Source organism: Pinus tabuliformis, chromosome 9, assembly GCF_031772625.1.
Source record: "Pinus tabuliformis cultivar Carrire ecotype Pingquan chromosome 9, CPIR1, whole genome shotgun sequence".
NCBI lineage: Eukaryota > Viridiplantae > Streptophyta > Pinopsida > Pinales > Pinaceae > Pinus > Pinus tabuliformis.
The window spans coordinates 112,628,313-112,653,762 of NC_142307.1; the positions used below are offsets into that span (position 1 = coordinate 112,628,313).

The following is a 25,450-nucleotide window of genomic DNA, read 5'->3' on the forward strand; positions in this document are numbered from 1 at the left end:
TGCTTACCAAGTACTTCCTTTTGGGTTATGTAATGCACCTGCAACATTCCAAATGGCAGTTCTAGGAATTTTTTCTAATCTAATTCATGATTGTGCGGAATTTTACATGGATGATTTTACTGTCTATGGAAATCCTTTTAAAGAAGCTCTTAAAAATTTGGAAAAAGTTCTCATTAGATGTAAGGAAGCAAATCTTTCATTAATCCATGAAAAATGTTTTATGATGTTTACTGAGGGGATTGTTTTAGGACAATATATTTCAGGAAATGAAATTAGAGTTGACACATCTAAAGTAGAAGTTATTTCTAAATTAACAATTCCAACTTGTCAAAGAGATGTTAGAAGTTTTCTTGGTTTTACTAGTTACTATAGAAGATTCATAGAAAATTTTACAAAAATTGCATCTCCACTTTTCAAATTGTTCACAAAAGATTGTGAATTCAATTGGAATTTTGATTGCCAAAAAGCTTTTGAAACATTGAAAGAAAATATTTCTGAAGCACCCATTCTAAGAGGGCCAAACTGGAAATTACCTTTTCATATTTCAACCGATACTTCAGATACAACATTAGGAGATATACTAGGAAAAAATGATTTAACTCCTTATGCCATTTATTATACCAGTAAAAATTTGACTCTTGCAGAGTTAAATTATACTGTAACGGAAAATGAGTTTTTAGTTGTTGTACATGCCATCAACAAATTCAAACATTACATCATTGGCTATGAAACCTTTGTACATACAGATCATTCTACAACTAGGTACTTAATGAATAAATCAACTACTAATGACAAAATTACAAGATGATTATTGTTGTTACAAGAATTCAATATTACTATTTTGGATTGACTTGGAAAACAAATTACAGTCGTTGACTTTCTATCTAGGATTCAAAATGATAATAATGATGTACCTGTAGAAAACAATTTTCCTGATGAATATTTATTTACAGTATCTACTAAATCTCCTTGGTTTACAGATATTGCTAACTATTTGGCTACTGGGAAGTTACCATTATATTTGTCTCCTCAAGAGAAAAGAAAAGTAATTCAAATTAGAGCATCTTACTCATGGATAAATGGAGAATTGTACAAAACAAGGTCAAATCTGATTATTCAAAGATGTGTAAGAGAAGATGAAGTACCAGAGATATTAAAGGCTTGTCATAATGAACCATGTGGAGGGCACTTCGCTGATAAAAGAAGTGCTTACAAATCCATCTCTTACGATATTATTGGTGTTCCCTATTCAAGGATGCTAAAGAATATGTAAAGAGATGTGATAGTTGTCAAAGAATGGGGAAACCTATTCCTTGAAATGAAATGTCTTTGCAACCTCAGGTGCCCATTGAACCTTTTGAGAAACGAGCTCTAGATTTTGTTAGTCCAATTAATCCACCATCCAAACAAAAAAGGTACATTCTTGTGTTGCATTGATTATGTTACAAAATTGGTAGAAGCTAAAGCACTTTCTTTTGCTACTGAAAATGTTGTAGTTTCATTTTTTTTGAGGATATTTTTTCGTTTTGGTGTCCAACGGAGATTGTGACAGATCAAGGAACTCAATTTACATCCAAGTTGGTACAAAAGATAATGGAGGAATATAAAATCAAACAGCGGAAGTCCACTCCATATAATCTACAGGCAAATGGACAAGTGGAATCCACCAATAAAGTAATTGAAACAATTCTCACCAAGATTGTGCATATGCATAGAAGAGGCTAGGCAGAAAATCTTCCAAAAGCTTTATGGGCATACCATACCACATGGAGAAACACTACATGACATACTCCCTATGAAATTTTTATGGGAAGCAAGTCTTATTGCCTATTGAGTTCCAAGTAAATACCTTCAAGACAACAGTTAAATTAGGTCTTGACTTATCTGAAACAAGAAAACAAAGAATGAAGCCAATGAATGAACTAGATGAGATAAAACATGATGCTATTCAAAGAACCAACATAGTTCAACAACAAATATCTAGGTGGCATGACAAGTACATAAAGGAAAGAAAATTTCAGCCATGATATTGGGCATTACTTTTTGACTCAAAGTTTAAAGATTTTCAAGGAAAATTTCAAACTCATTGGTTTGGGCATTATGAGATTGAAAATGTCTTTGATAATGGTGCAGTCATGATCAAAACCATTGATGCAAAAAGAGTGACATTCTTTGTAAATGGTCATCGATTGAGAATTTATCACAAGCCATTGACAAAGGAGGAATTCGTTAAAAACTTGTAAGACAATATTGACTTGAAGATGATTAGGAATGATTTTCATTCCTTTCCAACTTGATTTGTAAAGCTTTTTTTTTTCTTAAAAAAAATGAAAAAAGGAATTGTATAAACATGAAAACCAACTGTGTTGGCATGTTTATACAAAAAATTTAAGATGAAAACCAAGAATTCTTGGCACCCTAAATTTTCTTTTTCAATTATATTCTAATCCCCATTTTCTTTATATTGCTCTTTTTCTTTTCAGACTAAGTTGCTATAGAATTCTTGAGAATCTGTATCTTTGACAAAATTCTGCAGCTGATATTGACATGGATAACTGATTGAGATAATTGAAGATTCTAATAAAAGGGAATGTTCAAGCCTACAACTGAAAGCACCTGAGGACAATTCAAAAAGAACAATCAAGTATTAGAATAAAAAACTTGAAGGTATGTAAATATTGGATTTAATAATAAAGGTAAAAACATTAGATTATGAAATAATATAGACGTTATATCGTCATTCAAAGTAATGCTTACTGTTCTACCTTCGAACTGAGTTATAAATATCATGTCATATTAATGAAGTTAGCCGAAAAATCCCATTTTCCATTCATCATTATGCAAACACTTCATTTTCGAAACCCTGCTTCATTGATAATTCTGCTCACTCATATCCATTCATACTCTATTTTCTCAAGAGTCATTCTACTCATTTCCATTTACCATTTCACTCTCGTCCATACTCATATTTCTGAAACTGATATCATTCCAAAACCATGTCAAAGAAGAAATTGTGGAGTAAAACTTCACCAAAATGGGAGTCATTGGTCAGAACAAATCCAAGTGGGAAGAAATTTAAGGAAGGATGCCCAGAGGTCAAGCAGATGCTACAACAAGTGCAGTGGTTGGATTTTATAGAAAATTTTGATGGCTATGACAAAGAGGTAACCAAGTCTTTTGCCCAAGCCTTTGATGGAACTAAAGCAGAAATCGGGGACATCAAAATAGTGGTGATAGAATCCTTCATGGTCGAGGTAACTGGACTGCCCAAGGTTGGCGAGACGTGGTTCAAAAATATGGCAATTGAAGGGAATGAATGGAAGGCATTTCTAAAGAACCCAAGTATGGATACTACTATCTTTAAAAAGGGTATTCCAAGCACAACTTTCAAAAGTAAATGGAGGAATTTACTGTTAGTTATTCAGAAGTTCATTACTTGTGAGGGTAGATTCAGTAGCATGTTTTTATACCATGTCCGTTTAATGATGCACTTTCTTGAAGGAAATGAAATTAATTTACCCTATTTTCTACTTAATAGCTTGAGGAAGATGTATGACAATACTCAAAGAAAAATACAGTTAATTGAAAATACTATGTATCATCATGGTCTTGTAAAAATGCTTATTGAAGCCCATCTTGAGAGATTAGGAGATAACTGGGAGAGTTTTCTAATTAGAAATCATTTTAAGGAAATAGAGCAAGAAGAACCTAGTAGCAGTAAGGTAAAGAGAAGCAGAAGAAAATTGTCTGAAAACCCTACTGATAACCCACTTCCACAACCAGAGCAACATTTAGAAGATGAAATTCCCCTTGTAAATGTTTTAGAAAACATAAAGAAGAAAGGTGTTAGAAGAAAGAAAGCTAGTGAAAAAGAAGAAAATACACCCAAACAGAAATAAGAGGAAATGGAACAGGCAAAGACTGAACAAGCAAAAGTTCAAAAGAAAACTCCTCTTACTAAAACTTCATCTACTATTAGGAGAAGTGCCAGACTCAACAAATCAACAAAGGAATCATCTCGACAATCTATAGAGTTTGTCAATTTGGAGGAAGATGAAGAACTGAAGATTCCATCGCCTATAGTTCCATCACCAACTTTATCACCAGTTTCATCACCAATTGCTAATACAGTGAGAAGAACACCAGAGATTGACCCAGTCCAGCAGGAGATATATGACTACATTGAGTCTCTAGAGAAGAAAGCTACAGAAAAAGCCACTACATCCTTAGATCAACGAATTCAGTCTAATGGTCCACAAGAACCTCCAATTGTGAATACCCTTAATTTTTTTTTTTTGAATTGGAGACACTAAACATACACTTAAAGCAAGAACATGAAACATTGAAAGTGCAGAATGAAATACAAAGGACACAAAATGACAACGTTCTCTTACATCTTTCTTTGTGGTATGATAAGAATAAAAAACTAAAGGAAAAGAACAAGTATCTCAAGAGGAAGGTCATAAGTTTGAAATACAAAATTTTGATGAAGAAGCACGAGATGACAATTGCTAAGAAGAAGGTAAAGAAAACAAACTTGGATGTTCTGGCTCAAGTTTATGAAGGAGTACAATGACAAAGAAAGACTATTAGTTTTGAATTTTCGCATGAGGACATACAATGACCTTCGTGTGGGGGAATGTTGAGCCTCATAATTGTTTTTTTTTACACACTTTTTCACCTATCTTATTCTTCTTTGACCATCATAATCACTCAATGGGCATAAAATCACAGGATTTATGTCATGGCAGGTATATAATTGTCTTATATTTCATAAGTTGATAATGTTCTTTATTATTAGTCTAATATTTGCTTTAGCTACTGAATTGGGATGATTCTGCAGCTAATGTCTAATTCCACAACCAAGTCCATGGTTTGATAGGTTCCAAGGTGCCAGCTGGAGAGCGAAATATATGGAAAGGTGGTGATCAATGGACTCAATAATTCCCTTCTACCTTCATGAACCAAATTGATAAAAGAAGATTCCAGTTACGTGGTCAAGGATAAAGTCAACTCTATCAGCTATAACAGGCGAGTGAGGAACGAGATACACACCTCACGATTTGCTTTGTTAATAGCAAATCACAAGTGAATTTTGTTATGTTATCTTTTCATAGTTAATTTTAGCATTCTGTTAGCAAGGTTAGGCATAGATCTCTTAACATTTAATGATACAGACTTTATAAAAAGACCTCGCAGCAGACATAAAGACAATGATTTTATGTATGCACAATGAAGACTTAAAACTGTGTTTCGTTCAGTTTGTGAAGAACCTTTCCATCTCCATGCATTGTTGATTGTTTGATCGATAACTTGATTATCTGTTTCTCATGGAGGGCCCCCTCGAGCAATAAGGATTTTTATTTGTCTTTAGTAGATAGAAATTCTGGGTAATTTCATAAGCTTTCTCTTCAATTAGGTAGATGCATTTTCAATTTATTTTAGATTCAAATTATGATGTATTTACTAACCTTCTCTTTTGTTTATAGATGCACATGAATTAAGTTTAACAATAGTGACAACAATAGTGTGAGTTTGTACTTAGAGTAAAATTATATTTCGTAAAACAAAGGATTTGTTTGCAGGTTATATTTCAAGCATGAGTGATTTATAAATGAGCAAGTGTGAACATATTTAAGCAGAGATTCAGTTTATGCAAGAGTGTGTTATATTGATAAATGAGTTGATTCTTACAAAGCATATTTCATATATATAGTAGAGTGTGTGTGTTTTATGAATTGAGTTTCATTTTACAAGTGTGAGATTGATTTATAAGTCTAAGATTTTTATTGGTTGTGTGGATTTCATAATTAGTTATAATTTTTATAGGAGTGCAATTAATTTTCATTTACAATAGGTGTGGGATTGATTTACTTATACGCAGAGTCGTGAGATTTTGTTTTGAAGAAGAATGTGATATTTTCCATAAGTAGTCTTTGATAGAAGAGTGTAATCATTTTATTTTCTAGGAATAGTTTCTTTACTCATGTGCATTTCAATAACTTAATTTAGAATTTATATTTTGATAACTCAACTTAATTTAGAATTGGTGTGAATAACCAAGGACTTCTAGCACATACAAAGCACTTACACTTCATCATCTTACTAGCCCTGGACGATAATTTATGCAAGTAATTTAAGGTTAATTAAATTACCAAATAGTGTTGCTTCAACATTGGATCAAGGGTTGTCTCATGGTACAATAGGAAGCAGAAATCGATGGCACTGAGTTCCGCAAAAGCAGAATACATGGCAACATGTGAGGCTATATGGATTCAAAAGATACTAATGACAGTATTTGGTTAGAGGATGGAGTTGACCAGTACCTACAGTGATAATCATAGTTGCATCAAGGTCTTTGAGAAGCTAGTGTTTCATGATAGGTCGAAACACATCAACATCAAATACCACTTCATTAGGGATTATGTACAGCGAGGATCAATTCGACTACAAAATGTTTCCATAGATCAACAAGTTGTAGATATTTTGATGAATGCCTTGGGTAAAGAAAAGTTTGTTTTCTTTAGGGATAATTTGGGAGTCGTAGAGAACACCTTCCTCACTAAGAGGGAGTGTTATTTTTTATAGACAGGTGTTCTACTCTCAAGAAGTGTCTATGAGGCTAAGAACACAAATGAATTAATTATCTCCAATACCCAAAAAAAATTTCTAAGTGAAAATGTCTTAATTAGATTTATCAGCTAGCTTTAATAATTTTCCAAAGTCTAAATTAGGAAAATGGGTCAATTAATCGGGATTAAATGAGACAAATCGATTTTACTCTAGTGAATTCTAGAAAAGTGATTTGAGGAAGCCAAGATGATCTTAGCCATTGATTGGAATTAGATCATGGTCATTGATTCGTTAACAAGAGATTATAAGAAGAGATCGATGGGGCCTTTGGAGATCATTCAAATAGTTCAGGAGAACTGATTTGCAGTGATAGTGTGAGAGACACCAACGAGGGTTTCAATAGTAGTGATTGAGGAAGAGTTTTCCGAATAGAATTCTTCACACTTGCTTCCAATTTTGAGAGGCAAGGGGAGGTCGATTTATTTCTACAGAGGGAGGCTGAATTTACAGAGCAAGTAGTTAGTTTTCCAGTGTGTGTTGCCAAAGTCACATATAGATTTGCCAGTTGCTAGAGATATTTGTTGGAGGTAATACAAGTGGCTTTAGTGATTTGATAGAGGCAATTTATCTTGCTGGAATAATTTCCCGAAGGTAGTGCACATTTCCAAAAGGCAGTGCGAGTTTCCAGTTTGAGGCAGAGCGAATTACTAGAGGAGGGTCGAGTTGCTTCTAGTGGATCGATTTGACTTGCAGAAGTGGAGAAAATATTTTGTCAGAGCTTTGCTAGTGAGAGGCAAGCATATTGTATTTCTCTATTGCAAATTTATTACTGAAGATATTAACAATAAAGCCCTCATATGAAAAATTAGTTTTCTCGACATTGGAGTTTTTCCAGGGACTATTTTGTCCAAAATATGTTAGGTCCATATACTACTAGTGTAACCCCTTATTGTTATTAGTACAACCCCCTTATTATAATGTTGTGCCCATGTAGTCCCCATATTGTTATTATTGTGCCCCATAGAAGCCCACTATTGTTATTATTGTGCCCTTACATTATTATTGTTATGTCAGCTCTGATTATAGTATGACCCCTTAGACTCCTATATATAGAAAGGAGGTCATGTCATTTGCATTATCCAAGAATTGTTCATTTGTGTAATGTAAAGGAGGTTGCCCCCTTGAAGAGGCTGAATTCTAAGGCGTTGATTTATCTTTTCTATCTTTTTGTGAACTGGTTTCATAACATTTAGTATCGGAGCTTTGGATTCTAGGGTTTCACTGCTCCAAATAGGCCATCGTGCAATTTTCACTATAACTTTTTCTCTATAATGTTTAAGAAGCTAAAACAAAAACCCATTTGAGCCAAAATCGTTCTAAACCTTGGGTCTGAATTTCAGATATTGTCTCGCTATATTTTTTGAGATATGATCTAAGGAAGTTAGGGTTTTTGCAATCTCCAAAATTCAATCTCAAATAGGTCATCGTGGAATTTTCGCTATAATTTGTTTTCTATGAAGGTTCAGACTTTGAAATTAAAACCCATTTGAGCCACAATCGTGGTGCAACTTGGCTCCAAATTTCAGATCTCGTTTCACTATATTTTCGGAGATAAATTTCAATAAATTTAGGGTTTCTGTAGGGTCCTGAATTACATCCCAAACAGGTGACCTGGGGAAAATCGTCATAACTCTCGCTCGAAACCTCTAATTCAAAGTTCATACAAAGTGACAGAAAGAAGACAAACTGTATTTTGTTGGGTATTAGTTTCAAAACCTAAGGTTGAAATAGTGACACATGGCATGTCGTACAAATTCGCTCTACTGAACTAGTCTATAATTAGGTCATTGCGGGAGATTGGACATAACTCTTTCTTTGAGAATCCAATTGCCATCAAGCTTGCGGGGTTAGAAAGAGGACTCAGAGGGTTATTGCAGGACACAATTTCAGAACTTGGAGATCTGAAATTATAAAGTTACAGTCATTTCAAGATCGAGCACCTAAAATCAAGAAAAGGTGATATGAGGAAGTTTGATGGCAAGGATCCGGTAAATTGGATACTACACATGGAGCAATGTTTTGATCTACATGAGGTGAAACTATTAAAAAAGGTACGTATTGCATCTTCATATTTAGAACCGGATCAATTTTTATGGTATAAAGGGCTTTGTTCTCGTAAACCACTTATTACATGGTCAATTTTCATGGAGGAAATGATAGCACATTATGAGGATACAAAGAGAAACACCTTCTTTAGCCAATTGATAAATCTCAAACAAAAGTGTTCAATGGCAAAACACATTGAGGACTTTCAAAAATTGAATACAAGGGAAAATGATATTCTAGAGAAGCAGAGGATTGATGTCTCCATAGGGACTTTAAAGGATAACATTCAACATGAGGTTCGTCTTTGGGAACCTGATTCATTGGAGAGGGCATTCAAGTTGGCAAGAAAAGTGGAAAGCAAAATTACGGCAACAAGGAATTCTACCACTCACAACTATAAAGATGGTAGTGTTGTTTCTTTTGGCCTTTCACAACCTACAACGTTGATACCACAACAATTGGAAGAAAAAAGAGCAAAAGGGCTTTGTTACAATTGTGATAACAAATACACTAAAGGTCATAAGTGCGTTGAGAAGAAATTATTTTACATAGATTATAAAGAGGAGGAAGAAAAGTATCAAGAAACATCAAAAGAAGAGGATATACATTAGGAACCAACCTCAGAGAAAGAAGAAATGAATCCAACCATATCTTGTAAAGCATTGGCAAGAATTACCACTCCTCAAACTCTCGAGATAGAAGGACATATCAAGAAGAAAAAGGTTCAAGAAGTGAAAGATCACATCGAGAAAGAAGAAATGAATCCAACCATATATTGCAATGCATTGGCCGAAATTACCACTCCTCAAACTATCAAGATAGAAGGACATTTCAAGAAGAAAAATGTTCAAGAAGTGACAGATCACATTGAGCATCAAGAAATGAATCCGACCATATCTTGTAATGCATTGGAAGAAATTACCACTCCTCAAACTCTGAAGATAAGAGGACATATCAAGAAGAAAAAGGTTCAAGCAGTGAAAGATCAAATCGAGCATCAACAACAAGTTCTCCAACTTTTAAATGATAATGCCACTTTGGTGCAAAATTGAATGAAACAAGAGGCAGATCAACATCGCAGTGAAAGAAGTTTTGATGTAGGCGATTGGGTATTTTTACGACTACATCTCAAGCAAGCTATTTATGAGAAGGAAATGTTGGCAATACTACATGCACTTAAAAAATGGCGACCTTACCTAATGGGAGACACTTCAAGGTAAAAATGGATCATGATAGTCTGAAATATTTTTTAGAACAAAGATTATCTTTAGAAGAATAGAAAAAATGGGTGACAAATATGTTGGGTTATGACTTTGAAATCATCTATAAAAAAGGGAAGCAAAATGTTGTTTCAAATACACTCTCAAGAAAGGATGAGGATGTGGAAACATTGTTTTGTGTTATTTCTATTATCCAACCAGATTGGATAAAAGAAGCAAGGGATGAATGGAAGCAGGACGAAGAAGTGTGGCCACTCATTCAAAAGTTGCAAAAGATCCCAATTCAAACAATATGGCTAGAACTTGACAAGGAAGGAAAAATCATATTGGAACCTGGAGCAGTCACAGAAACAAGAACCCGACAGCTACGAAATCGATCAATTTCAGAGTATCTCATCAAGTGGAAGAACTTACCTGCTGAAGATTCCACATGGGAGGACAATAATTTTATACAAAAGCATCAAAAACTACTTTTTGAAGGAGAGGGGCATGTTAGGTCCCTATACTACTAGTGTAACCCCTTATTGTTATTAGTACAACCCCCTTATTATATTGTTGTGCCCATCTAGTCCCCATATTGTTATTATTGTGCCCCATAGAAGCCCACTATTCTTATGTTTTTTTTCTCAATCTGTCTACTTCTATTATTGTACAAAAAGATTCAAAATGTTACAGCAAGGCCATGGCCTTGAAAATCTTGCCATGAGATTGACAATTAGCACAGCTGAACACCTTCCAAAAATGGTGGACTTCCATCTGTTACATCTTCTCCTAAGACTCTAAGTCTTGCGAAACAGACAAGCTGAAACAAACAACTATTGCACTGTTGGGCAGCGCTGAACATGGAAAAATAGACATAGATCCATACCATCGACACAGAGACATATAGACACATACTATGACCAGACACAGGCAGAATTGCAAGTTCCAAAAACAGAGTAATGCGCCTACTTCTTAGGCTGCCGAGAGCAGAGAGCCATCCAAGATCAATCGTCATCCGTAGTGTAGGGTTCCTCCACTACCCTGCACCCAAATTGCAAAGAGTCGTCCGAGTCTGAGCGAAGGACCACCGAGCCGGTTGGGACTCCCGGAGCAGGCTCGCTTGGACCATCAGGGGCAGCTTGAGTCGCCAAGGAGGAACTTCCCGTGACCGGGCGTTGAGTGTCAATTGGAGGCGCTGTCCCTTGTTCTGGCGGAATTGCCTGATGAGCTGCTGCCTGGCCGCTGAGATTTGCACAATTTTCTATAGTGACTGAGACCAAGAAAGTGGAATTGGCAAGAGTGCAGGGGATTCGATAGCGGACTGTTGGATGCGCCGCATGCCCACAATCAACCAGCCTTCCACGCCCATGACCTCTGCCTCTTCCAGCTCGGGAAACTTGAGGGCGATTTTGCTCAGCTGCCAACTCGACCGAGGAGGAGGGTGAGATGGGGGCAGACCTTTGTGAGGTGGTGTGCCCACGGGAGCCTCCGCGTCTGCTACCCATTCTTGGACGCTCTCTGGGCATTGCAGTATACAATGGATTAACCAGCGCACAAATGCACGGAGGGGAGCAACTAACCAGCACGTGAGCGCGATGAACTGGAGCTAAAGTCCTGTGAGACACTCTCGAGCCTGAGATGGAGACGGACTTGGGCACAGAGAGTGAATGCCCCTGAGCTACCAACAATGCCTCAAAGGGGTGCGAAGTGGCAGCAGAGAGATGCGAAGAGGCCACCGAGGAATGCCAAGAAACCGCAGAGGAATGCGAGGAGGTCGCTGGAGCACAGACATTATGAAGCGCCATTGCACAATTTACCAGGAGGTAGATGGAGGAATAAATGAACCACATTAATAACCCTGCGTGAGACCAGCTCACTTGATCTGCACGGTTCCTCGTGGCGCGCATGGGCTGACACCTGCCCATGTGAAGCGCCACCTTCGTACCCCTACGCTGATCGAACACCTGCATCCGGGAAAGCCCACTATTCTTATTATTGTGCCCTTACATTATTATTGTTATGTCGGCTTTGATTATATTATGACCCCTTAGACTCCTATATATAGAAAGGAGGTCTTGTCATTTGTATCATCCAAGAATTGTTCATTTGTGTAATGTAAAGGAGGTTTCCCCCTCGAAGAGGCTGAATTCTAAGGCATTAATCTATCGTTTCTATCTTTTTGTGAGCTGGTTTCATAACAAAATATCAATGTCAAATTTTTATGCGTGTGCTATATTCTCAATTCCTGTGATTTATTTGGTAAAATTGCAGTCGTGTTTTTATTCAGTATTTCCATAAATGAATATATAGAAGACAGATAATCTTTAAATCTAGAAGAATAATTCCCAGTAACTGCAACATAATTTTCACAACACATAATGACATTGAATCACAAGAGATCTAGGCATCAGAATAACTGAAAAATGAGGCACATATAGAAAAGAGGATGGGGGGTACAAAGAGAGCTCATGTTTCTGACAACTCATATTCATACAAAGAATCCCCACTAGAGACAACAAGAAGCGAACTGGCTATGGTTCCGGTTGATCCCAACTCAAGGGGATGGCAAAAAGTGCAGAAAAAATAAAGGTAAGAAAGAGAAGTTAAGCAATTATTATCTCACCTAACTTCAAATGTTCTTATGCAATTTTTTTCAAATTTTTTCTCACATAATGCTTTCAATATCTGCATAATGTAATTTTGTTCCTTGTTTCAAGTTGAATAAAATTATGGGTTTTTTCCCTTTGGAAAGAAAGAAATAAATATTAATATAGTATAAATATATTCCACATTAATTTATTTTACAATATTTTTAATACTTTTATACTATAACATTTTTTTGTAAGCTTTCATCAAATTGTAATGGAAAATATTTACTTCAATTTGTCGACCTCGTTGCTCTCACCTACCACCTTGGAAACCAAACCAGATGCACTAAAGGAGAGAGTCAAACAATTGCAAATTTAGAAGAGAGTCCATGATAAATAGAGACCAAAAGTAGTTGCTACCCCACATAGGGGGATACCAACAAGAAAATACAAAAATGACAACCTTGTTGAATTGCAAAGCCTGTACTTAACAAGAAAATTAAATCGAGAATAAACATAAAGGAAAACATTACTATAGCCCTAAGGGCTAGTTGGAGAAACCAAATATGAGAGAACAATGCATAGAACAATAACATCACGCAGATAAAGAAGTATCTAGGTTGATGGGATGTTCCTCAACCTTGCACGATGGAGGACCTGGAGAGCTGGGTGGAGAACCCATCTCTAATTGAGCCAACTGGCCTTCAACGTCAAGTGTAAGGTCACAAAGTTCATCCAATTTGTGCAAAAGGTTAGTTTGTGATTGTTTTATATATCCACCAAGATTTTTCCAAGCAACAACTTAATATGCCAATATAATTCAACAGTACGCAAGTAATGGCTTTGATGAGCACGTGAATTCCTTGTATTTGGAACCCAAGAAGCAATGACTGCCACTACATCAAAATCAAGAGTGACATGTCGTTCATGGTGTATTTCTTCTTCCACCAATCGAATTTCCTCTTGTATGTTAGGTGATGTGTTGGCATGAAAGCTACGGGTTGAGGATTTTGCTCAAAGATGCGCTTTGGAATCCCTTGAAGCTCCATGACCTCCACTACCACATCTATAGTGAGCTCTCTGGTGCATCATGGTTGCCAGAGGCATCAAAACATCACACAAACTTGGGTTGAGGTGAGAGGGGAGCTACATGAGGCGACCATGGAGGAGGGAGACCATTATAAAGTGCCAGTTTGGCATGCACCAATGTGGACCGAGGGACCATTCCTCCTATCGAAAAGCCAACACCAACAGGGGAAACTCATCGACAAAGATAGGGGACCACCCACCCAGGAAACAAAGGCAAAAGTCTAGTAACATGGTGAGCATAAGCAAGAGTTGGAGGAGATTAGAAGGAGGAGAGCCTGAAACCAAGTTCATGCTATGGGGTGAACAAACACAGATGATGCGTATGGTATAAGGTTGCCAAGGGACCTCGCCCTCTTGCCTTAGGATGCGAGGCTCTTTAAGTGTGCCTGGAGAAAGATCGATATGCAAAGAGTGGTGGCAAAAAGGCATGAGCCCCAACCCCGTTAACATTAATGATTATCACCTCGATCAAAATTTATAATATAATATTAAAAATAATATAAAAATTATTTAAATCAAATCATAATTTCAAAACTTCATCTTCATAAAAATATAAAAAATATTTAAATTAAATCATAATTTCAAAATATTTATCCTAATATTAATATTTTTTTAAGCTTACTTATGAAATTACTAATAATTTTAGTAATAAGTATATCTCAATTTCGTAGATGAAATTTAAGATTATTTTATGATTAAAAATAATTATAAACATATATTATGTACTTTCACAATACACTTTTCAGAAATAAAATTTGCAACATTTAAAAAATAATAAAAATTCAACCTAGGTTTATGAAGAAAAACGAAAGAAAAGAAATAAAGGGTCAACCACGGAAATCAATTATAATTCTATCCCTGTTGGTGAATTTTGTGGATAATTCAAACGTCGGTACGCGTGGCGTTGACACGTGGAGAATCCCTAACCCTCCGATTACGTTTAATAAGGGTTAAAAACGTACAGTCATGGGTAAACAGATTTACTGTTGACTGGCTATTAATTACCTCCGGGTAACTCCACCCAACTACAAAACACGACGACACGGGCGCAATATGCGCGGGAGTGAAATTCTTTGGGAGCAGTCCCAGTCCAGAGGTCGCGGGTTCGGATTCTTTTCCCTTTCGTCACAATGGCGGATTCCTCGGTGCGGAGCGAGAGCGTGTACATGTCGAAGCTGGCGGAACAGGCCGAGCGGTACGACGAGATGGTGGAGTACATGGGGAAGGTGGTGAAGGCCGCGGACGTCGAAGAGCTGGCGGTGGAGGAGAGAAATCTGCTGTCTGTGGCGTACAAGAATGCCATTGGGTCACGTAGGGCCTCTTGGAGGATCGTCTCTTCCATTGAACAGAAGGAGGAGAGCCGAGGGAACGAGGACCGCCTGCCCCTCATTAGGCAATACAGGCTCAAGGTGGAGGCCGAGCTGAGCGGCATTTGTGACAGCATCCTGGGGTTATTGGATGGCTATCTCATTCCCTCTGCTTCTTCCGGGGAGGCCAAGGTCTTTTATCTCAAGATGAAGGGAGATTACAATCGTTATCTCGCGGAGTTTAAGACCGGGGATGAGAGGAAAGAGGCAGCGGATGGCACACTCGAGGCCTATAAGAATGCACAGGTGAGCTAGTAGACCTGTGTGAGTATCGAGGTCAGTTTCCATATACTGTTAAAGACAGCCTGGGCCATTTTCCCTAGTGCCGTTATGTTATTAGTTGTATGCGATTGGTTACTTAACATATATTCATGGCTTAGTAATGCATTTGCTTACTTCTTGATTCAATTCTCCTCTCTTTTACCTTCTCTAAGTATTGCCCCGTCTCCTTAGGCTTAATAATTTTCCTAATCCCATCTTCTTAATCTTTTGTGGCTTTTTACCCTCTTTCACTTATTCTATAAATTTCTTCCCTATATATTTCCTGCCCTTTCCATTTGCAATTTTTTTTTCACCTTCTATATTTTTTTTCTTGAATTTCAATTTCACTACTAAATACTTTTCCTAATCTTATCGAGAATTCTCTTCCGCTTATTTTATTAATCTCTTCCCTGCATAAGAGCGCCCCTCCATTTGCAGACTTTTTCATTCTTTTGGTTTACATAGGCGAAAAATTTCTGACACGGTGTAGAGCAAGAAAAATGGTCAAATCATTAGTTAGCCCGCGGGCTATTACAACTCGTAACTGGTCATCGCTACAAAAACCACCTGAAATCATTATTTAGCAGACAGGCTATTACAATTCACAACTGGTCATCGCTACAGCAACTACCTGAAATTATAATTTAGCTCACAATCTATTACAACTTACCACTGATCATTACTACAGCAACCACCTGATATTGCTGCTAGAACACAGTTCCACAGCCAGGCAGACAACTAATTACGTGCATCTCTTTTCCCTAGAAAATGTTCTAACCACCTGTAACCACCTGAAATTACTGCTAGACCACAGTTCGAAACCAGGTAGATAACTAATTATATGCACTTTTTCCATTAAAACTGTTCTTGGAGAAATCGTCTAAGTGCTTCTTCACATTCAACTGACACCTGAGTAAATATAACTGGAGAATAACACGTACTTCTAATCCAAAGTGATTCTATTGGACTTGACCCGATGACCTTTCATTGATCTCCCCTTGTAACCGTTTAACTCAAACTGATTGAGCTAATACAGTGGGCTAAACAGCTAATTTCATTCATTCGTTCTGTGTGTATATATAGAAGGAGATAAAGGGGCAACTATAAAGGATAGTTGTGACACATAGGTGTGTTTTCCAGCCATGAATATAGCCAGTAATATACATATCCTTAGAAGTAATACAGCCTCTGCTCTATTATTATATTAAAGACAGGTTTCCATTATGAAACACCCATACTTCTACATCATTGTCCAAGTGCTACAACATAAGTTGACACAAGTACAAAAAAAGGCGCTAATGCAACATCTAGTAGTCATAGGCACCAAGAAAGGTGGCTAGGCAGGAAGAGCCACATCCAGCAGATGCCACACAAGGGAGAAACATCCCTGGCAATGTTTGAACTTGAACCTGAATCATTGTCACAGCCATTCATACAAGTCAAGTCATTGCTAAAGCAGAAGCTAACTATTATATGTGTGTTTTAATTGTTCTTTTCAACTTATAAAATGGTCCCGGTAAGTGTCCAAATCAAATAATAGTATGCAAATCTCCATGGTATTTAGTCAGAGATCTCCATGCCTTAAGACAATGGCTAAGGCTCAATTGTTGAACCGATGTTATCAGACTCTCAGAGTCAGCCTGAACAGAATGGGAAAAGCTTATTAGTCAGAGATCTCCATGCCTTAAGACAATGACGAAAGCTCAATTGTTGAACCGATGTTATCATACTCTCAGAGTCAACCTGATTGATTCACTGAGACGCGCATGCATTGGCTGATCTGCCAAGTCGGGCCAAGCTGACCCACGTGGCCCAGTTTACTGCTGAGCCTGATGCCGAGTTTGTTTTTGTTTTTTTAAATTTATTTATTTATTTTTTATTTTATTTTATTTCCGGAATAGCTAAATAGCTGAATAACTGGACACAGGTGGTTTTTTTTTTTTAATTAATTAATTAAATTTATTTTATTTTATTTCCAGGATAGCTAAATACCTGGACAAAACTTTGCGGGTCATTAGTGAAATAGTCTTTAGGGAAAGAATCATGACCCGTAACGGGCCTGAAAACCTTGCCAATTACTCCTAAGTGAGTTTTTTTTCGTGTCGAGTCATTTCTACGTGGCTGTCTTGCCAAGCGTTCCTGAGTCCATGCGGGATAAGCTTGAGTTAAAGTTTTTGCTTGATTTGAGATGATTCGCCATATTTACAGGCAAATTGTTAATTTGGTTCAATTTTTATATAGAAAGAAAGAAAAAAATAAATTATTTTAACGTTTATGAGGTCAAAGATAGTTTATGGGACAGATTGCTTCTTCATCTGCTTGAGGTATTCCGCTTTTTTCTGTTAAGTTTCAAAATAAATGCTCCTAGCTTCTTGACAAACCCTTTGCTAAATAGATTATCCCAAGAGCTAGCTGCCAGCATATCTGCATAACTTTCCCTGTTGTCTTTGAAGGCCTCACATTCTAAAATGAAATATTTTTCTGTTTCCACTTTTCCGGAAGAACAAAAAATGCACTTTCCTCCCACACTTCTTTTGGCCTTTTCCAACACCTTGTTTCACAACGGAGTTGATGAGAATTAGCCCTTAATTGAACAATAAGAATTTTGGCTCCCTAAGAGATATTGGCCTCTATGTATGCTTTTGGTTGATGACTATGAGTGAGATTAAACACTTCAATATAGTACTTTTTCTTTCTTCCTAGCTCCTTATCTCAAGTATGTTTAAGGAACTTTTCCATAACAAAAGATTTTATTTCTTTGCTGTTTATGGGACACGGGTTCAAGAAAATACCCCATTTACTAAACCATTTGTTATTTTGCTGCATCCAAGTTTTTTTTCTCTTGCACAATCTGTCATTAAAAACAACCTTAGGCCATCTACCCTCTTCCATTTGCTCAATTTTTTTAAATACCTTATGACTCGCACCATAGCAATTGCTTCAATAGGAGCAGTCCCTGTTTCACTTAACAAGATAGCATAAGGAATTGCACTTTTAATCTTTAATTTATTTGTAATCAAACACTTCTGAATTTTCTCAATTTGTCTCCACTGCATGTCAGATGTATATTATAAGGCATGAATGTCCCTTCCCATGCATATTTATTGTTTTGAAAAGCGTTTTTACCAATGTTGTTAAAAGCGCGATCGGGATTAAATCGGCGCGGGGAACGAATCGGAAAAAATCGGAAAAATCGGGAAAAAATCGGAAAAAAGCGGGAAAAAATCGTTTGGTACAAAAATATTCATTTTTTTTCATTTTTTTTTCAATTTTTTTAATATCTAAACCATCTACAACATAAAATAAATACATTGACACATAAATATGATAAAAAAACTAATATATAAGATGTTTAATATCATTTCTAACGCTAAAATCACACATAACATTGAATCATGTCCTGAATAGTAAGTCCCAACTCAGCCTCAAAATATCAACAAAAAATATGATAATGTATCCCATCATGTCATAATGTCATATACAATAAAATGAAAGTCTAATCCTATTGATTTCCTCTGCCCCTCTTGCGAGAAAATGCCACAGCTTTCCCTTTCCCTCTAGATGTAGATGCTGGTGCCCGTGCAGGTGGAAATGGCAGTGGAGTCTGATGTGATCTAGACGTTGAAGAACTAGAAGTAGGAGCTATAGGAGGTAGACCACGTCCTCTACTGGTGGCAGGGGTAGCCCGGGCAGGTGGTGTCACCTGGAAACATTACAATCTCCCAATCCTGAAATCCTGAAAAACTGATATGTCTGCTGGATTTTAAATGAAATCTAAAATTCTACTTTCTCCATATGAAATCCAATGAGGCTGGAACCACTCTCAAACATCCTGAGTCATTTCATGGTAATGTTAAAAATTTAAGTAAAAGGATGAAAATGAAGATTAAGGAGAATGTCACTTTTACTTTAAGAATTTAACATTACCATGAATAGCATATCCATACTAGGGCTTAGACTTGATCATTAAGCTACCCCACATTTGTTTCTTTCAAAAAACATTGCATGAAAAAACCCAAAAAAAGTTATAAAACTATGCTGTCCTGAGCCCCCACGATTTTTTCGTTAAAAATCGCGCTTTTTCCAAAAAAATCTCGATTTTTTGAAAAAAGCGCGATTTTTTCAGTAAAAATCGGCAAAAAAAAAAGTAGGCGATTTTTTCGTATAAAAATCGCGATTTGATCGGCAAGCTGAAAAAATCGCGATTTTTTCATTAAATCGTGATTTTATCGCGATTTTAACAACACTGGTTTTTACAATTCAATAGAAAAGACAATGTAATACAAGTAATGCTGATATCACCATATAAAAGCAAAAATCAGAATATTTATCTCAAATAATAATAATTAATTATATTATATATTGATTAAATATTAAAACAAATAAACTTTCTTATATATATAATAATGGATTCTGAATTTTACTGAATTGATCCCTCAGAGAATTAAAATTAAGATTAAGATAGATCTAAAGAATTAAAATTAATATTAAGATAAAGATAGATCTAGGCTGCAGTTATTGTAATTGTAATTTGTGTTATATCCCATATTATTCTCCATAGGCTGTTATGCTATGAGATATCCTTGGTGTGGTCCTCATATGCTGTTATGTATGAGATATGATTGAGGGCTAGGTGCCCTATATTGTTGTGTTAAGCTAATTGTGTTAAGCTAATTGAGTTTTTGTCTGTCTTATTTTTCTAATAAGACAAATTACAAACAGATCCAGACGACGGCAAATTTCTCTATCTGTTTCTGAGGTCCGAGAATAAATTTCTCTATCTGTTTCTGAGGTCCGAGAATGTTGAGCAACTCCAAAACTCGCGGTTTATCAAAATTGCATCTTTGAGCAGCTCAAAATTCCCACTTTTCATCGAAAATGTATCAAAAATTTCCAATTGTTTCCGCTGTATATTCTTATCAGCTAGAATTCGTTCCATGTAATTCATTTGGTCCTTCATTTGGATTTGGTCCTGATGTATTTGGTGAAGCAGCTTCTTAACATCATACCCGCTACTTGATTTGGAAATTTCTCCTTTCTCAGTTGGCTGGGCTTCCAAATTTTGGTGCTACCAGTTTGAATGATACCTTGATTCTCAATCATATTGGCAAGGGTTCAATTATTTTAACATTAGTAAGAATGAGATACCGCCGCTTAAGACTCCAGAGTCCAGAAAATGATTAGGGGAAACGTAGCTCCCCTCTATCATTAATATCCTGCTAGAATTATTTCCATGTAATTCATTTGGATTTGGTCCTGATGTATTTGGTGAAGCAGCTTCTTAACATCACACCCGCAACTTGATTTGGAAATTTCTCCTTGTCAGTTGGCTGGGCTTCCAAATTTTGGTGCTACCAGTTTGAATGATACCTTGATTCTCAATCATATTGGCAAGGGTTCAATTGTTTTAGTATTAGTAAGAATGAGATCTCGCCACTTGAGACAACAGAGTCCAGAAAATGATTAGGGGAAATGTAGCTTCCCTCTATCATTGCTATTCAGAAATCTGTGATCATCTTCAACCTGACAAGTAGCCCTTTTCAGTAAAAATACAAAGAGATAAGTAGCAAAACCATCTAGGAAGGAGAATGGAGATATGTCGATGGGGAATGATTTCCCTCTCAGTTGGGGTAGCTTGGGACATTCTTCATGCACTGGCATATTATTACATGTAGTTATGGGGGCTGGTTGCCATGTACTGGTGTTAAGATAGTTTGCGTCTTTTTCCATTTTCTGTTACTTTATCATATATATTAAGTGTAGTGAGTTTGCATGAACTATTGTATTAAGATAAATTTGGTCACTTGCCAAAATATTCACTACGAGATTTGTTAGTCCGACTCACTTCTTGATCGTGCGCCCAGGTTTGACCATGTGTGGAATTTGAAGGGTTAAAAGGGCTTTGGAGGGAAAAGTAAAGGCAGGAAATGAACCTTAAACCCAAGAATGCATTGTTAAATAGAAACCCCACCCTTTCTCATCCTCACAGTTCATCATTGCATTTGATTATTTGCTGTAGCTGTAGCCTGTGACTGCGAGGACCGATTTTATTTGTTGTGTGCAGTTTTCAGCTTCTTCAGGAGGCATGAGACATTAGATTGGACTTGGAGATACTATCTATTTTGATTTTCTAATTATGTTGAGTTATGTAGTTGACTGTTTATCAATAGTTGTTGAGCTCGATATTATGTGAATTTGATCACAGAATCATTTTTCAGTTAACTGTGTTTTTGTCAAATATGGAGTGTCAAATGTTGTATTATTGTATTTTATGAGATGATCTTATGAATTTGTGCATAGGCTGTTGTTTTATAACTTATATGGATTGGAAATGTCATTAATACATTTTTTTTGTTCACAAAATTAATATACTTTGTTTTTTTTTCTTGTTTCTTTGTATTTGCTGAGTCTTGCTGAGACTTTGCCAATTGCTGAGTCCCATGGCCAGCCATATTTTTGCCAAGTCCAAGTTAGTTCACTCTCACATACTATTGAGGTGATGTGATTCATTGCTTATACCATGTCACATGACACAAGGGCACGGAGGACACAAAAATTCGAGTATCTGACACATGACATGGTGACCCCAGAACATGACAGGGAGGACACATTATATATATTAAAAATATAACAAATTAGTGAATTACATATTAAAAATGAATAGGATTCAGTTCCCATCTGCTGTTATCTAGAGGTAATTTTGATCATTATCTGTTAACTGTCAAGATAAGATAATTTTGGTCATTTTGCATAGACTTTTGTTTTTTAGTATTTGAATGGGGAGCATTTGGCACAGAATCTTGTTGACAGTTATGGTAACCTTCAATAAAGTTATATCGTGTGGCCTGTATTATATAGCATCTCTTCTAAATACTTTTAAAGGTAATTCTCAGTAGTAGAATGCCAAGGGTTGACTTTATGTGTATATATGGTGCGTGATTTGACCTTGATGTTATATGGCATTTGGAACTGGGTCTATTGTTTTTATCGGGGAAAGCATCTTTATGCACAATTTGAATTATGATGCTATGTACCATCTCATGCACCATCTCAATCTATTACTTATAGGGTATGATGGGAAATTTGAATGTAAGCCCTGTCCCGATTTGGTCCATTACATCAACGTTGGCTTGTAAACTGATGTTTTTTTGCATTGATTGCTTATCAGGGTATTGCTCTGGTTGAGCTGGCCTCAACACATCCTATAAGGTTGGGACTTGCACTCAACTTTTCTGTGTTCTACTACGAGATCATGAATATGCCAGAGAAAGCATGTGCCCTTGCTAAACAGGTGAAATTCTGATTCTTACTTTGTTTTTCTCATGCTTGATCAGGCTGTTTATATATATCATTAACATAGAATAGTAGAAATGACTCTGATGCTTGCTTTGCAATTTGGTCATAAAATTCTGTCCTAACAATAATATTAGAAATAAATTTTAGGCTAGACTCACTATTTGAATACTGTCTGGTCCTACCATTCAAACATGTGATAGAGGCTTCGATTCTGAATGCCATGGGTTGATTTGTATGAAGACATGATATTATTTATGATGTTTTGCTATCTCCTATAGGGAAAACTCAAAGGAAATATGTTTTTTCAGTTCATTTGCCACATGCAATTGTAGACTGGATATTTCTTCCATCTAGATTCTACCCTATATCTCCAGTTGTCAATAGATGGTACCTGCCTACTTATATCAGGTCACTTGGACATTTTGTTCTTTTTCTTTGCAACGAATATCAAATAGAGTTGTGTAGGATATGATTGTCCCTTAAAGTCATATGATTCTTAACAATATGTTGCCATTATCTGATAAGACTGCAATTGCTTTGTTTTGCTTTCTAAACTGCAGCAGCATATTACATGAGAATCAAATGAGATTTTTCAGGTATATAGGTAAAGGATACTATTAAGCTCATTGGACTTCAACCTAAAGATTATTAGACTTTTCCCATTGCAGCGACTAGGTTGAGCTACCGTTTCATCAGGCTTTTGATCCATTGACACCGGGAGAGTAGAAATTAGTGTTGGATTGGATTTTTCTACTCCTTTCTTTGTGTTCTAGATGGGGATGCTAGAACAAGCTAACACATCCTATATCAGTCTTACAAGTATTGCATGTGCACTTGTTTCATAGACACAGTTGACTTCCCTCATTGTTATAACTTAGGATTACGTAAACAATTCTCTATAGTAAAATAAGAAAGGTGCAAAAAGAACACATGTGAGTGAACATAGCTCACTACAATGCTTGTTTATATGGTAGAGTGCATTTCTCAACCAACCTCTTCTCCCTGTCCCTTCTTTCTTTCCCTATTTTGAGAGCTCCCTGTCATTGGCCTTCTTGTGTTCCTTGCTCTTGAGATCACTTTGTAACCAATCTTACTTTGTGGCATGGATGATTTGACTTGATAGTTCCGCCACAAGGAATTTTAGGGTCTAAATGGCATATAGGCTTTGTAAGTTATGTTGTCTTTTTAATTTTTCTGTATCTAGTCTCTCATCAAACTCAAGCAATAAATGTTTTCTACCCTAAGGATGAGCTTCTACTTGTAACACAGGCTTTTGATGAGGCCATTGCTGAGCTGGATACACTAGGTGAAGAATCTTATAAGGATAGCACACTGATCATGCAGCTTTTGAGAGATAATCTGACACTCTGGACTTCTGACATGCAAGTAAGATCTCTATATAACTTAATTTAGGACCTTATTTATTCTAAATTCTTGTATCTGAAGAGATGTGCTTATGATGAGTCTAGCTCTTATACCAGTTCTTTGTTCCTGCAGGAACAGTTGGATGATTCCTAGTGAAACAGATAACTAAGTAAGATATCTTGATAGTAAAGGGCGCAATAGGTTTCCCATTTATTTCACAAGGCTGTTCTATCATCTTAACAATTAATCAATTCTTTGTTTTTGGTCATCTAGGAAGGTGCATGATCCTCTGGTTCAAGTGAGATAGAGGTGCCGCACTCATTAGTAGGTTTATCATATGGAGGTGGACTCAATGACAGTTTGGTGGTTTTATTCATTTTAGTGAGTGGAACGAGAGGCCATTTTTATGGGTCTGCCACAGAAATTGATGGTCTGGCCAATGGTTTGGATGATGTATTAGTGGTACATTGCTGCAATACTTTAATCCAGAAATTCATTACTAAATGATAACTAGACACATGGAAGGATTATCAGATTTTGTTGGATTACACTGGTTGTTTCATTGTAGTTTGAGACTTCGTGATCCAAATCAAGTTTTATAATATTCTTATTCATTGACAAATTTTTCTAAGCTGCTTCTTTGATATACTTAGGATTATCTGATAATTGCAATGTTGTGAGCAAGATGCAAAAAAAGAAAAAACAAAGAAAATTGTCTCTTGTTTTGTTTGATTTTCATTGTTTCAGACCAGGGTCTTCATTTGGTTTGGTTCTAGCTAATACTATGTTTTCCATCAACTGTATATTTAGGGCTCTTGGGATTTAGAATATTCTTGCCCATATATATATATATGATTTTCCTTTTATTATGCTTGATATACTTTGACTATTTCATTGATAAAATTTGTCTCTTGTTTCATTTGATTTTCATTATGTTTTCCATCAACTGTATATTTAGGGCTCTTGGGATTTATATATTCTTGCCCATATATATATATATATGATTTTCCTTTTATTCTGCTTGATATACTTTGACTATTTCATTGATAAAATTTGTCTCTTGTTTCATTTGATTTTCATTGTTTCAGACCCGCATTTCTACGTTTTCCATTAACTGTATATCTAGGCCTATAGGGATTTATTCTTTTCACACTCACACACATATTGTATTCTGCTCAATATAATTTTCATTATTTGATTGATAAATTCCTGTTGTGGGTTGAGATTTTAGACAATAACTTAGTTACAGTAAACTTTTTTATTTTATTTTTCTGTTTTCCTCATTGTTGCATAGCGGGCCCATGTTATGATTTTGTCTTGGATGATACTATTTTGAGTTTAAATGGTTATGTTTTTGCACTATTGGTGACCAGTTTGAAGAATGTAATAAGGATAAAGTAGGTACAACATGTTAGCTTTACCATTTGTAACTATGGTCATTATATATAGCTCATAGATCGTATAAAATCTTTGTTATATGGTGCACATGAAATTAATTTGTCAATATTTTTCATCATGTCAATAGATTGATGGTTCCACTGCAAATCATATCCGTGCTTATTTGAACAGACTAAAGATTCTTTACAAGAAACTATTCCTTTGG

General features: G+C 36.1%; 2 protein-coding genes across 3 annotated transcripts in view; one reads left to right on the plus strand and one right to left on the minus strand.

Annotated features, from left to right (window-relative positions):
- Positions 1-25,450, minus strand: part of LOC149147337 (uncharacterized) — a 432,707-nt gene that overhangs the window by 36,054 nt on the left and 371,203 nt on the right. Inside the window, exon 9 of one of the 2 annotated variants that reach the window (XM_089440439.1) lies at positions 18,515-18,889. The exons of the other annotated variant lie outside the window; for it this stretch is intronic. Within the exon in view, the coding sequence (XP_089296565.1) occupies positions 18,852-18,889 (38 nt within the window). The 3' untranslated portion in view covers positions 18,515-18,851. Of the gene's footprint in view, positions 1-18,514; positions 18,890-25,450 lie in introns of those variants that run through there. 2 annotated transcript variants of the gene reach the window in all.
- Positions 14,601-24,478, plus strand: LOC149147338 (14-3-3 protein 4-like). Its single transcript, XM_089440441.1, has 5 exons — positions 14,601-15,171; positions 22,355-22,477; positions 23,752-23,868; positions 23,980-24,016; positions 24,121-24,478. The coding sequence occupies exons 1-4, from the start codon at positions 14,689-14,691 to the stop codon at positions 23,998-24,000; spliced, it is 744 nt and encodes a 247-aa protein (XP_089296567.1). The 5' UTR covers positions 14,601-14,688; the 3' UTR covers positions 24,001-24,016; positions 24,121-24,478.

Excerpts from the sequence above, each read along its gene's own strand:
- LOC149147338 (XM_089440441.1), top strand. The coding sequence starts at position 14,689 with ATGGCGGATTCCTCGGTGCGGAGCGAGAGCGTGTACATGTCGAAGCTG. Across the intron at positions 15,172-22,354 it reads AGGCCTATAAGAATGCACAG|GGTATTGCTCTGGTTGAGCT; the intron begins GTGAGCTAGTAG and ends ATTGCTTATCAG. Across the intron at positions 23,869-23,979 it reads TCTGGACTTCTGACATGCAA|GAACAGTTGGATGATTCCTA; the intron begins GTAAGATCTCTA and ends TTGTTCCTGCAG.